The sequence below is a fragment of the Stegostoma tigrinum genome, chromosome 9 (genome assembly GCF_030684315.1).
Source record: "Stegostoma tigrinum isolate sSteTig4 chromosome 9, sSteTig4.hap1, whole genome shotgun sequence".
NCBI classification, from domain to species: Eukaryota; Metazoa; Chordata; class Chondrichthyes; order Orectolobiformes; family Stegostomatidae; genus Stegostoma; species Stegostoma tigrinum.
Genome location: NC_081362.1, coordinates 6,155,167 through 6,170,337, shown reverse-complemented (window position 1 = coordinate 6,170,337; position 15,171 = coordinate 6,155,167). Strand labels below are relative to the sequence as shown.

Below are 15,171 nucleotides of genomic sequence, written 5' to 3'. Positions count from 1 at the left end.
ATACAGTCAAGTATATAGGTTACTTCAGGAAAGGTAGGAGAGGGAGGCCGGTTGTGCAGGAGTCTCCTGTGGCTATTCCCATCTCAAACAGGTATGCTGTTTTGGACAATATAGGAGGTGATGGACTCCCAAGAGAATGACAAGCAGTGAGAGCCAGGTTTCTAGTTCGGAGACTGCCTCTAATGTAACGAGGGGTACATCGGGTTCCAAATGATTGATTCTGATAAGAGACTCACCAGTTAGAAGCACAGACAGATGTTTCTGTGGCCAACAGAAAGACATCAGAATGGTGTAGTGCCTTCCTGGTGCCAGGATCAAGGGTATCTTGGAAAGGGTGCAGCATTTTCTCAAAGGGGAGAGGGACGAGCAGGTCACTGTACAGACTGGAACTAACGATAAGGAAGAGACAAGGATGAGATTCTGAGGAGAGAATGTAGGAAGTTAGGCAGGAATTTAAAAAGGAGGACCCTGAGGATGGTAATATCTAGATTACCTCTGGTGCCACAAGTGAGAGACAGTAGGAATAGGAGGATAGAGCAGATGAATCTGTGGCTGAGGAGCTGTTGCAGGGGAGAAGGATTCATATTTCTGGATCATTGGAATCTCTTGTGGGGTAAAGTGATCTATATAAAGACAGACTGCACCTGAATTGGAAGGGGGAGACAGTGAGGAAAAAGATCATTCTGAGACTGGTGTAGGTGGGAAAAGGAGCAAGTCAACAGTCAGGGCAGGCAGGAACAAAGCAGAGAACAAAGGTAGGGCTGGTAAATTAAACTGCATTTCTTTCAATACAAGAGGACTAACAGGTGAGGCAGCTGATCTAGGCATGGTTGGGAACATGGGACTGGGACAACATAGTGATTACAGAGATGTCACTCAGGAATGGGATAGAAAGTTAGACAGGAGAGGAGGGGGAGTAACATTTTTCATTAGGGATAACATTATAGTTGCACTTAGGGAGGACATTCCTGGGAAAATGTCCAGGCAAGTTATTTCGGTGGAACTGAGAAATAAGAAAGGGATGATCACTTTATTGGAAGTGTACTATAGACCCAATAGTCAGCAGGAAATTGAGAAACAAATTTGTACGGAGATTTCAGTTATCTCTATGAATAATAAAGGTGGTTATGGTAGGGGATTTTAACTTTCCAAACTAGGACTGTCAGAGTGTTAAGGGCTTGGATTGAGAGTAATTCATTAAGTGTGTACGTTAAAATTTTCTGATTCGGTACGCGGATGTACCTGCTAGAGAAGGTGCAAAATTTGATCTATTCTTCGGAAATAAGGCAGGGTAGGTGACTGAGGTGTCAGGGGGGGAAAACTTTGGGGCCACTGATCATCATTCTATTAGTTTCAAAATAGTGATGGAAAAGGATAGACTGGATCTAAAAGTTAAAATTCTAAATTGGAGCAAAGCCAATTTTGACAGTATTAGGCGAGAACATTCAAAAGCTGATTGGGGGCAGATATTTGCAGGTAATGGGATGAATGGATAATGGGAAGCCTTCAAAAATGAGATAGTCAGAATACAATGTGTTCCTGTTAGGATGAAGGGGAAAGTTGGTAGGCTTAGGAAATGCTGGATGACTAGAGAAATTGAGGTATTGGTCAAGAAAAACAAGGAAGCATGTGTCAAGTACAGACAGCAGAGACTGAGTGAATCCTTCGAAGAGTATAAAAGCAGTAGGAGTATACTTAATAGGAAATCAGGAAGGTGAAAAGGGGGCATGAGACAGCTTTGGCAAAAAGGGAAGAGAATTCAAAGTTTTCTACAAATACCTTAAAGGACAAAAGGGTAACTAGGGAGATAATAGGTCTCCCTAAAGATCAGCGTGCCCACCTATGTATGGAACAGCAGGAGATGGGGCAAGTTACTAAATGAGTATTTTGCATCAGTGATAACTGTGGAGAAGAATATGGAAGATAGAGAACATGGGAAATAAATAGCAACATCTTGAAAAGTGTCCATATTACAGAGGTGGTGGTGTTGGATGGCTTAAAAAAACATAAAGATGGGTAAACCCACAGAATCTGATCAGGTGTACCCTAGAACTCTGTGGGGAGCTAGGGACGTGTGTGCTGAGCCTTTTGCTGAGATATTCGTATCATCGATAGCCACAGGTGAGGTGCCAGAAGACTCGCTAACATGGTGCCACAATTTAAGAAAGGTGTTGAGGAAAAGCCAGGCAGCTATAGACCTGTGAGCCTGACATCACTGGTGGGTCAGTTGTTGAAAGGAACCCTGAGGGACAGGGTTTACATGCGCTTGATTAGGGATAGTCAACGTGGCTTTGTGCATGGGAAGTCATGTCTCACTAACTTGATTGGGTTTTTTGAAGAAGTAATGAAGATGACTGATGAGGGCAGAGCGGTGGACATGATCCATATGGACTCCTGTAAGGTGCTCAACAAGGTTCCTCATGGTAAACTGGTTAGCAAGGTTAGATCACATGGAATACAAGGAGAATTAGCTATTTGGATAGAGAGCTGGCTTAAAGGTAGAAGGCAGAGATGGTGGTGGAGAGTTGCTTTTCAGACAGGAGGTCTGTGACCAGCAGGGTGCCACAAAGATCAGTGCTGGGTCCACTGCTTTGTCATTTATATAAAGAATTTGGATGTGAACATATGAGGTATGCCTAGTAAGTCTGCAGATGACACCAAAATTGTAAGCGTAGTGGACAGAAAAGAAGGTTACCTCAGTACAATGGGATCTTGATCAGATGGGCCAATGGGCTGAGGAGTGATAGATGGAGTTTAATTTATGTAAATGTGAGGTGCTGCATTTTGGAAAGGCAAATCAGGACAGGACTTATACACTTAGAGGTAAGGTACTGGGGAGTTTTGCTGAGCAATGAGACCTTGAAGTACAGGTTCATAGTTCCTTGAAAGTGGAGTTGCAGATGGATAGGATAGTGAAGGAGGCATTTGGCATGCTTGCTTTTATTGATCAGGAGGTAGAGGTGCCAGTTTTGGGCTGGGGTGGAAAAGGTCAGAAGTCACACGACACCAGGTTATAGTCCAACAGGTTTATTTGAAAACACAAGCTTTCAAAGCCTCACTCCTTCTTCAGGTGTTAGATGGAGAGGTAGTATCAGACATAGAATTTATCAGGAAAAGATTAAACGGTCACACCACTGATGAGGATGTACTAAACAAGCCTAAGAATTTTTCAAATCTTCAGTCAGAAGGTTCTAATCTATTAATACGTATATTTAAACACACACACACACACACCCCCTCCCCCCTTCCTTGTCCAAACACAGACCCATGCATCAATGCAGTGCAACTGCACACACAATTTATAGACAATGTGGTGTTTTACAAGTTCCTACTTTAGAAATAAAACCAGTCTCACTCCCAACCAAAACACAAACAGATTCTAAACAAGGCCTCACACCTAACAAGCACTGTCAAAGCTGAAATGTCTCCTCTTCTTTATACTGAAAACCTTTAGTTGTCTCAGAACAGTGACTTTGAAGGAAATTTGGCATTTACACATATATATTAATCAATTAAATCCTTCTAATTGATTAAAAGATTTAACAGATTCTTAGGTTGTCTAATACATCCTCATCAGTTGTGTGATCCTTTGATCATCTTCTTATAAATTCTCTATCTGATACTACTCTCTCACTAACACCTGGGGAAGGAATGAGGCTCCGAAAGCTTGTGTTTTCAAATAAATTTAATTGTGAGTGCATTGAGTATAGGAGTTAGGAGGTCATGCTGCAGCCGTACAGGACATTGGAAAAGCCACTTTTGGAACACTGTGTGCAATTCTTGTCTCCCTGCTATAGGAAGGATGATGTGAAACTTGAAAGGGTCCAGAAAAGATTTATAAGGATGTTGCTGGGGTTGGAGGGTTTGAGCTATAGGCAGAGGTTGAATAGGGTGGGGCTATGTTCCCTGGAGCATCAGAGGCTGAAGGATGACCTTATAGGGGTATACAAAATCATGAGGGGCATGGATAGGGTAAGTAGACAAGGTTTTTGCCTTTTTTTTTGGGGGGGGGTGGGGGGGAAGAGAGAAAGAATCCAAAACGAGAGAGCGTAGATTTAAGGTGAGAGGGGAAAAATTTAAACGGGACCTAAGGGGCAACTTTTCCATGCAGAAGGTGGTGCACATATGGAATAAGCTGCCAGAGGTGGAGGAAGAGGCTGGTACAATTATGAAATTTAAAAAGGCATCTGGATAAGTATATAAATTGGATGACCTAGAATGATATGGTCCAAATGCTGGGAATGAGACTAGATTTATTTAGGACATCTGGTTGGCACAGACAGGTTGGACTGAATTGTGTTCCCATGTCGTACATCCCTAAGTTAGGACAGCAGACAAAACTAAAAGCTTTTCCATACAAAATAGTTGTTTTACTTATTCCATGAAGTCACGGTCTATATTCTAGCTTGCATTTTTTTTTATAAATTAACAAATGCTCAGATTATTCATTGTCACCTATCTAGACATCAGAAAATTCAGAGTTTATACTCTGGTTCCTGGATCAGGAGGATTCAGCAAAGAAAATTAAGTTGGACTTTGCACAACAGAAGTCAGCTTTCAGGAAAAACAAAATAAACTACAAGTATCAACTATAGTACGGCAAACAGTTGCTGTTAACATTGCCAACCAGTAGTCTTTCCCAGAACCGTCAAAGTGCAGATCAGAGTGGCAACTTGTGAACGCAGCATATGACGATAGGAGTTCATGCCTCAGCAGCCATGACATAACATTAGAGAAAGGAAAACAGCACTTCAGAACATCTCAAGCATGTCACAACAGTTTCTTAAAATGGAGCTTCTGTTGTGCAACTCTTTCAACTGTGACTTTTAGCCAAAAACTTATGGAGGAGGGACTTTTGAAGTGCACTTTCAAAGAGATGGTACATCAGATAGGCTGAAGGGCACCCTTCTGTACTGTCTAATTCTATGAAGCTTCTAAAATTAACTTGAGACTTTAATTACTAGAATAAGGAAGAGAATTACTTGGACTGGCTTTAAAACGATTGAAACTTCAAATTTCAACAAATTGTGACTGGAAATTTTGGTGTTTCATTTGCTGCTGATCTCATATCAACAAAACATCAAACCACAAATGCAACTGTGAGCATATATCTATTTAGGAAATAAAACCAGGTTATTCTTAAAATCATAAAATTAGATAAGCAGCAATGGTAAGCTATTTAAAAAGCCAGCCAACATCACAGCGTTTTTTTTAAATGGGGTCTGCTCACTATCTTACTGTTGGCAGAAACTGACGGCATACTATTTGGAGTAAGGTTGATGATATTGGATGTTGACAGGTACAAAAAGGTATTTAACCTTAACTATAATAGCACCATATTTCAGCCTAAGCGAGTGGGTAGAACAGTTGGAATATCATGCTTCTGAAAGCAGAAATATGGTGTACTTCTGAAAGGAGGGGCTGGGATATGTTAAATATCAAAGGGATTTGGTTGTCCTTATTCATGAGCCTCTGAAAGATAACCTGCAGGTATGACCACAAATAGCATATTGCCCTTTATTCCAAGAGAACTGAAATATAGGAGTAAAGATGTCTTTCTGCAGTTAAATAGGGTCCCATTAGGGCCACATCTTGAATACTGAGAGGAGTTTTGGTTTCCTTATTCAAAAAAAGATATGCTTGCCATAAAGGGCAACAAAGGTTCAAACTAATTCTTGGAATGGAGGGATTATCCTTTGAGCATAAGATTAAATATAGGATCTATATTTTCTGGAGTTTGGAAGAATGAAAGGTGATAAGAGTCTCTTACAAGCAGACTTACAATCCATGCAGCGCCCAAATATACAGAAACTGCTTCACTCAGAGGACAGTGAACATGTGAAACAGGGCTGTGAAAACTCAACTGTTAAATATATTCAAGATGGAGATCGATATTTTTGCAAATTAAAAACATCAAGGGATATGGGATGGTACAATGAACATTATTAAAGTAGATCAGCTTTTATCTCACTGAATGGCCGACTCTTGCTTTTATTTAGGTTTTGTTTTAAGTATAAGGATTGTGTTCTATTATAACAATAATGATCGTTTTGGAAAGCTGCCTCAAAGACATGCAAGCTTGTGCACCCATCAATATTAGCACAAAAGACTCAAGCCAGCATAATAAAACCACTGCATGCACTTGTCTAAGCATCATCTGGGTTTTATAAAAACCCTAAACAAAAATTTTAATCAGAACTTCCTGATATAGTCTGAAGGCAAATGCCATCCCTCTTCATTAGAAAACCATATGATAGACAGTCACACCTAGAATTGATTTATCAAATGTAAAATGTCTCAAGTTAGGCCATCTTCCAGAAAAAATATGGTTATGCCACATACTATGCCCCATAATTACAGACACCAAATGTAGTAAAGAAGAGGAAAGAGCCAGTGTGGTGAAACAAAATTTATAATTTTAAAACTTAAATTTAGAAATCATGGTAGTTTCTAGATTCCAAGGCTGAAACAGAGACTTACTGAAAGAATTATAACTCATGAGGAAGTTCCCAAATAAAAGTTTGGAAATTAAATAGTGATTCACGTAGTGATTTTGGTAACAAAAACGCACGAACAAAAGAACCAAATTAGTTCAAGATTACCGCAATTTTTATCTATTTTCAATCAATACCATAAAAACGTATGCGAAAATACAGACAAGAAAATGTGTGGAGATATATTCACATGCATAGATGTGAAAGAACTAACTTATCTACCGAATTGCTGTGATATGCATGACTTTAGTTATTTCCACATAAAACTGCCCAATTCACTGTCTGGAAGGTCTCATGGATTAAGTTAGAGACATCTACCTCTTCCTCAATCTCCATCGTGCAAACAGTAACATGCAGCAGTGATTCGCCTACCGTGGGAGATCAGCATGGCTTTTATGCATTAACAGACATTTTGAAAATTTCAAGAAGGTCATAATCATGAGTTCCATACACAACAAATTCTCGCAGGAGTTGAGAGCAAGTGAAGTATGGATTGTTCGGCAGTCCCAACTGCTTCAACTCCTAATTCTGAAAGCAGTGAGGGATGTTGGTCATGTCACTGCATGGGTGAAGTTGTATACCCGAGTGCCATTTGTTACAGAGCAGCTAAAGTAACACAACGAAGCCTGAGCCAGCAACTGTACACGTATGTCTGGCAGCAGAGGCCACCGGACATCAATTATAAGCAGCAGCTCCAGCTGATCCATCCAATCCCTGTTTTGCAGATGTTGGAATTTATTTCAGTGCATTTTTACTACTGTTGTTCTCACAGAATAAAAAGGGTTCTGAGTGCTAAAGCTCAGAAGCTAACAGGAACGAAATTACCTACTGGCGATCAAAAAAATTCAAGTGCTTTTATAAAAAGACAAAGTATGTTCAAAAAGCAGTGAAATGTCCAAATCTTGGATTCCTAAATGATGGAATAAATTCTTCAGGTACAGATGCTGGAGGTTTATTGAGATGGCACAAGCCAGAATTATTTTCAAAATGCAATTTTTTGTATCAGCCACAAATGATCCTTATTGGCCACAAAGGCAGCAGACACCCCAAAAGAATGGTTATATTTGGCATCGACCAGAACTATGACAGTGTATGAACTAAACAGAACTGTAAACTCAGCAAAGGCAGATACAATTAAATCTCATGCTGGTATGATTCTGAAATTTGAAAATGTAAACCAAATTAAGCTACACACACTGTTTATGTATTTCAGAAGTAACTAGGACGAGGATGGCGTCCGTTTCCTTATTAAAGTTCAAAATGGATGCCAAAGCCTAGCTGTCTGCAAGTTCCAGCAGGTGCTTTGATCTGTAGCTAGCCAGGGTAAAGAGCTTGGTTCTAGCTCCTAATCAAATTATGGGCCCTTTGAAGGGTAATGGGTAGATTCCAAACCATGACTATCAGACTGGAATAGGTTCAGTTTCTAGCAAACATCAAAGCACAAGTTTGCAGATGCATGCAATATACCCCTAAATGGCCAGATTATCAATAGTGCTTTGTTCTGAGAGGTTCAAAACATACATGGTTTATATAATCAGTAAATTCTGATTGGCTGCTGACATACTCATTAAAAAACAATCCAAAACGTCCTTCAACGTGTCTTTGAACTGATAGACCAACAGGTCTCGAATTCTTTTTGTCCGGAACATATACTGCAGACTTCTTCCAACATTTTATATTTCCTTCCATTTCTGGAATTGACATTCAAACTTGACTCATGTTGCAATGTACGTATTAGCAGTGGGGTGGAGTTTTGCCCAAGACTTCAATCCTAAAGCTTGACCATTTTATTATCTTGAAAAATGTATTCACTGTTGCTATTTCCATCATTTTTGTTATTCTGGTTACAACATGGCATAGCATGGTCAATGATAAATATTAGCTCTTTGCCACATGATGTTTCCTTATACACTTATAAAAGGTAGGCTCCAGTGCATAAGAAGGGCAGTCAATCCATAAAGTATTAAAAACTGAATCTCTCACACGGGCATTAAGCAAAAGCACTGGGACAAAACCCATATGATAATCTATAACAGCTTCTTAAAAAATTAGGCTTAAGTGCAGCACACATGTTTCAGAAGTTTCCTAAGTAAAAACCAGAATTCATAGCTAAGTTTCTATCTACTTTTGAGAGCTTTCTACAAATTGAGGTTATAAATATTAGCCCAGATCTTCCAGTCTCCAGAGTCAGAGACCAGAAGTACCCCACAAAGTTACCCACCAGATCCCCTCCAAATTTTGACATAAGAATTTCTCAGGAAATTTAAACTTCTTATGGGCAATAAAACGGTGTCTGGAATGTTCTGGAAAAGGGTTTAGACTTACTTATCTAGACAATATTAGAACAAATGTTAATCTATTTTAACTTCTCAACAATACAACTGAATCCACTGTAAGCCCTCTAGAACCACACCTTCCATTCTTCCTGACTCTCTGACCTTACACTGCAAACCCAACCTCACCAACTTATCCACCTACCTAGCCGGCACCATACCCTTTGCCCACTTATCTCAAACCCAGTGATTCACGCTCTAACTAACACATTGCGGTTTGGAACACATGAACTGTGTCTTACTGTAACACAGTAGCCAATGTCATAAACAGGTACATGGATTCTGCACAGATTCTCTTGGCTGGTCTCCAATCACCGCCAAACCTCCCCCATCCCGAAGAAATCATGTGATAAACTGACTGATAAGAAAATACAATGCAGGAAAGCAAATGGTCAAATTTCCTTTGATCAGGTCAACATTAGAAACCAGGTTCTGTCATTGACCAGAACATTTGAGCCATTATGTTTCAAGAAGAGCGTTCCAAAAGGTATGGGGCCATCACACAAATTTGAAGACTTTTTTTTGAGTCGTCATCTTAGTTGTTTTGTGTCATGGCCAGTTCATGATGGCAAACTTTACAAAATAACTGAACAATTCACTATTTTGTTTTGTGCTGGTTACTTGTTGTTGATATGATTGGCTGAATAATCCAACTGATCAAATCTATTACCGTAGACAAATTTATGGATGATATGAATTTGAACCATCACAACAATTTTTTTTTAAAATCAGGACAGAATGGCAGGACAAAGTGTAATATTGTAGACTCTTCAATGTAGTACTGAGTTGCACGCACAAACAAAAAAAATGGGCATTTTCCAAGACATATATCATTATCCATTGTTGCTAACTGAGTTAAAATTACTGATCAATATGCAGTCCAAGATTACATCTTTCAAAATAATTATTTCAAACAATAGATGAAAGTGAATCTGGAAACAGTTTCCAATTTTATTTACAAATTGTTTGTTTACCTTTGGCTTCCAAATGCACTGCACCCAAACTGAGTGGACAATTTATTGATGGATAGAGAGTTTGTGCCCACTGCCACTCACCAACATGTTCCAATGCTTCTACTCAGTTATTGCGCTATGGGAAATGTTATTCAGAGTCCCAGTTCTGCATACATAAATAAAACAATGAACTGCAGATGCTAGACATCTGAAACAAAAACAGAAATCTTTTCCAGCACTTTGTTTTTGTACAAGTTATGCATGCCTCATGAGCAAAAGAGGGAAAACCATCGAAGCCAATTGTGCATCCCTCAAACAGCTGGCTCAAACCAGACCGAATTTTGCCATCCGTTGCTGGCGGTTTGCAGACCTGCCAGCTTCTGAACTGTCTCAAATTTTATGTGAGGTGGATGAAACTTAGGGCAGCCAATCTGCTCACACACCAGTTGAGGCCCTTAAGTAACTTAAGGGTGGGAAATGCTGCATCCAGAAAATCCTGGTAGCATTACACGAGCTTGGAATGGAACCCTGTCCTTGCCATCTAACGCGGTCACTTTTGAACTAATATACTGAAAAAAGGGACAAAAAGAGAAGAGCCACTCCAATTATACATGATGTGATTGAGGACTACTTAAAGACTTTTCTGTTCTTAATCTTATGGTTAAAAAAGAAGCACTAACGTTTTCAGACACTTCTCTTCTCTTCTTTGTCTGAATCATTTCTGTTTCCACCTTCTCTGCAAGCTCCAGCTTTCGTCTGTTTTTCCTAAATGCAGATAAGCTGAACTCTAAATAGGATTAAAAATAAGACACTATTTATATTAAACTTTTGTGCTCTAGATGTAATATGTGAATAACTATTACTCACAAAAGCCAATAATATCCATTAAATGGAAGTAGTGTTTTGTACTTGGTTCAGATTTTAATAATAATGAACTTAGACAAAGAAAAGCATCAACAATTCTAAATGGGTCTGCCAGGAGGTCACAAAGATTTAGCAGCATTTCTCACACATGGCTTGGCTAGTAAACTCAGCTTCTGATGCAAAACTGAGTGACACAAAGCAGAAAACACTCAACAGATCCCTAGTGCCTGCTTGGTTGCAAGCTATCCAAAAGAAAGGCAAAAAGGAAAAATGGGATCTCACTTCATACTGAAGGCAGGATTCTTGATCTTGATACCTATCTGGCTAAGACGGAAAGCTTTTTTTTTCCCCCGGGGGGACGGTGGAGAGGGGTGATGGTAGAGAGAAGAGAGGGTGCATGTGCACGTTGTTTGTCCAAGTGTCATTACATCGTTTCTAAAATTTTTAAAAATGAAGAACCTGCTTGACACTCAGACTGATGTTCTTTTACAAATAAATCTAATGGGGTGTGAAAGAAACTGCAAGTTCGTTACCAGCCATTTTAAGCTACCTGTACACAAATTCATGTCCTTTGATTTTTGGTCCACATTTTCATTGTCCCGTTAGAAGACATATTAATATTCTACTCAAAACCCCACACAACTAAATAAATCTTGAAATGCAAGGTCATTAAGCTAAACTTGTTTATTAAAATTTTGAAAGAGACCCCAAACAAGCTTGTTGAAAAAACAAGATCAATGATATCAGAGGATAACAGGTTCAGGAAGAGAATCAATGTATAAAAAGCACGATCGGAGGATTGGCATAAGCACTATGCTTTAAGTCACCTCTATCTTCTGCTGCAAGTTTTACAATTCTGTTCTAATTCATTGTCTCCAGGCAAAAACATGGAATACATGCACAGGTTGTGTGCAAATTTTACAAGCATCTCCTTCCCAGGTGGCTATAGTGCGTAAACTAAAGAATAATGGTTCCTTAATTGTAATCGAACAGAATTTTTCTTTGGTCCTTAACTACATTAACCTTCACCTGTGCTATCACACCTTTTCAAACAATATTGCTAAATCTACTGTCAAATTTTAAAAAACAAAATCTACCCACCTTTCCTCAGTAACTTACAACCATGAAAATTAAGTTCACAACATTCTATTTTGTTAAATCAGATCTCCATTACTGCCACTTGCTCATAGTCCTTTGTGCTGACAGCTCACTAACCTACTTACTATTTCTGCACATTTATGGGCAAACATTTCAAATCCATCTTAGATTGCTATTTTCAAGCTATTTACTCTAGTACCAACTGCCTTTCCCAGTCTGCCATGTATCATCTTTCTCCTCTCCAAACATTTCCATTCCCCCGATAATTTGCCTCAAACCTCCCTTCAGTACAAGTCACAAAGCTTTGAGCCCAGCTTTATTCATATGCAATATAACAGATCCCTTCAGCTTCAGAACTGAGTCCAATATCCAAGAAATCTGAAGCCCTTCCTCCTGCGCTATGCATTAAACCTGTTTTACCCTACAACCTGAGTACTCGGTCTTGTGCAGAAACAGGAACAATCTTGTAGGTAACATGGTGTAGAGCTGAATGAACACAGCAGGCCAAGCATCAGAGGAGCAGGAAGGCTGATGTTTCGGGCCTAGACCCTTCTTCAGAAATGGGGCATTCTGGAGAAGGGTCTAGGCCCGAAACGTCAGCCTTCCTGCTCCTCTGATGCTGCTTGGCCTGTTGTGTTCATCCAGCTTCACACTGGTGTTATCTTTGATTCTCCAGCATCTGCAATTCCTACTATCTCTGAAATAATCTTAAAAGATTATTTAAGCTTTTGCCCTCACTCCTGAAATTCTGACAGCAGGTCCTCGATCTTTTTTGTTCCCATGCCACCAGTTCTCACATTGAGTGCAACTTCTGGCTATTACAAGCCCTTCTCGGAATGTTCTGCATTCTCCCAAGCGCGGTCCTTTAGACCAACATCAGAAAGGCAATTTACTGAATTCGTGTGTTGGTCTTCTACCCTCCAATTAAATCCTTATGATTATTTCTGCATTCTGTTGTGCTCTTTTGATAGACATTTGCCCCATGAACTGCATTGTACAGGTTAGGTATCATTTTGCTACCTTTTATTGTAAAGGATTAAACAATTAAACTAAATATCACACTCTTCCAGATGTTGTGAATGACTGAACGATACAACAGCAATAAAAAGTAATGGATTAAATGTTGAAAGCTCTCATCGCAAAACTCTTGCTTTACAATCCCACAATATCAACATCCAAAAATTAGACAAGATTGTATAGTAAATTAAATGCATTTTCTATTTGAATGAAAAATTTTATTCTTTCTCCCCCTCAAACAATTCTGACTGTTGGAAAAAGAATTCGAAAGCAAACTGAAAAATCCTTACTTGTTGCCATCATGTCAGGAGGATACGGTACAATTCCATGATCCACTGCCCATTTGTAAGCCCCTTCTCCAACTAAAAAACTAAAGCAAAGGGAGAACATTGTTAGCTCCAACAAAATAATACATATGTACTAAATTTGTAATCAAAAAGTAGTATTATTTCTGGGTAAGCGTACACAAATTAGTGACACTCATTGGAAAACAACTTGTGTCAGTAAATATCAATAAACAGGTCCAGGCAATGGGCAGTAGAGGGAGGACTGCAGGCCTTTCTTTTGTGATTATGGCCTTGACCAAGTGTCCCTGGAGAGTGAGCACACAGTGTTCACTGTTATGCTTGAGGCCTTCCAAAGACAGTGGGCATCACAATGTATGGAACGTATTAACAACAAACATGTCATTTGAATTTCAATCAGAGATAATGGCAACTGCAGATGCTGGAGAATCCGGAGGTAACAAACTGTGGAGCTGGATGAACACAGCAGGCCAAGCAGCATCTTAGGAACACAAAAGCTGACGTTTCAGGCCTAGACCGTTCATCAGAAATGGGGGATGAGGAGCAAGTTCTGAAATAAATAGGGAGAGAGGGGGAGGTGGACCGAAGATGGATAGAGGAGTATTGGTGGGGAATTAAAGAGGGGATAGGTCAGTTTGGGGAGGACGGACAGGTCAAGGGGGCGGCATGAGGTTAGTCGGTAGGAAATGGAGGTGTGGCTTGAGGTGGGAGGAGGAGATAGGCGAGAGGAAGAACAGGTTAGGCAGGCGGGGACGAGCTGAGCTGGTTTTGGGATACGGTGGGGGAGGGAGATTTTGAAGCTTGTGAAATCCACGTTGATACCATTGGACTGCAGGGTTCCCAAGCGGAATAGGAGTTGTTGTTCCGCAACCTTCGGGTGGCATCATGGCTCTGCAGGATGCCCAGGATGGGCATGTTGTCTACGGAATGGGAAGGGGAGTTAAAATAGTTCGCGACTGGGGAGGTGCAGTTGTTTACTGCGAACCGAGCGTAGGTGTTCTGCAAAGCGGTCCCCAAGCCTTCGCTTGGTTTCCCCAATGTAGAAGAAGCCATAACGGATGCAGCGGATGTAGTGTACTACACTGGCGGATGTGCAGGTGAACATCTGCTTGATGTGGAAGGCCATCTTGGAGCCTGGGATGGGGGTGAGGGGGCAGGTGTAGCACTTTTTTCCACTCCCACCCTTGTCTGCCTTCCAGAGAGACCAATCTCTCCGGGACTCCCTTGTCCACTCCACACTCCCCTCCAACCCCACCACACCCGGCACTTGCCCCTGCAACCGCAGGAAGTGCTACACCTGCCCCCACACCTCCTCCCACACCCCCAACCCAGGCCCCAAGATGACTTTCCACATCAAGCCAATGTTCACCCATACATCCGCCAGAGTGGTACACTGCATCCGCTGTACCCGTTGTGGCTTCTTATACATTGGAGAAACCAAGCGAAGTCTTGGGGACTGCTTTGCAGAACACCTACGCTCGGTTTGCAATAAACAACTGCACCTCCCAGTCGCGAACCATTTTAAGTCCCCCTCCCATTCCTTAGATGACATGTCCATCCTGGGCCTCCTGCAGTGCCATAATGATGCCACCCGAAGGTTGCAGGAACAGCAACTCATATTCCGCTTGGGAACCCTGCAGCCCAATGGTATCAATGTGGATTCCACAAGCTTCAAAATCTCCCCTCCCCCCACCACATCCCAAAACCAGCCCAGCTCATCCCTGCCTTCCTAACCCATTCTTCCTCTCACCTATCGCCTCCTCCCGCCTCAAGCCACACCTCCATTTCCTACCTGCTAACCTCATCCTGCCCCCTTGACCGGTCCTCCCTGGACTGACCTATCCCCTCCCTACCTATACTTTCCTCTCCACCTATCTTCTCCTCTATCCATCTTCGGTCCACCTCCCCCTCTCTCCCTATTTATTTCAGAACCCTCTCCCCACCCCCCTTTTCTGATGAAGGGTCTCGGCCCGAAACGTCAGCTTTTGTGCTCCTAAGATGCTGCTTGGCCTGCTCTGTTCATCCAGCTCCACACTTTGTTATCTATGTTATTTGAATTTGACAAGTCTCCTTTGTAACAAAACCAATAAACCAAATTGATAAACGA

The 15,171-nt window shown here is 40.9% G+C and overlaps 1 protein-coding gene across 4 annotated transcripts in view; it reads right to left on the bottom strand.

The window, feature by feature from the left end:
* Positions 1-15,171, bottom strand: part of tasp1 (taspase, threonine aspartase, 1) — a 101,385-nt gene that overhangs the window by 49,681 nt on the left and 36,533 nt on the right. For 3 of the 4 annotated variants that reach the window (XR_007248151.2, XM_048536686.2, XM_048536687.2), the window contains 2 exons: positions 13,050-13,129; positions 10,461-10,567 (listed from right to left, as the gene is read on the bottom strand). Coding sequence is in view for 3 of the 4 variants with exons in the window: in XM_048536686.2 (XP_048392643.1) it covers positions 10,461-10,567; positions 13,050-13,129 (187 nt within the window). In the remaining variant the exon portion in view is untranslated. The remainder of the gene's footprint in view (positions 1-10,460; positions 10,568-13,049; positions 13,130-15,171) is intronic. The other variant, XM_048536689.2, reaches the window with a different exon arrangement.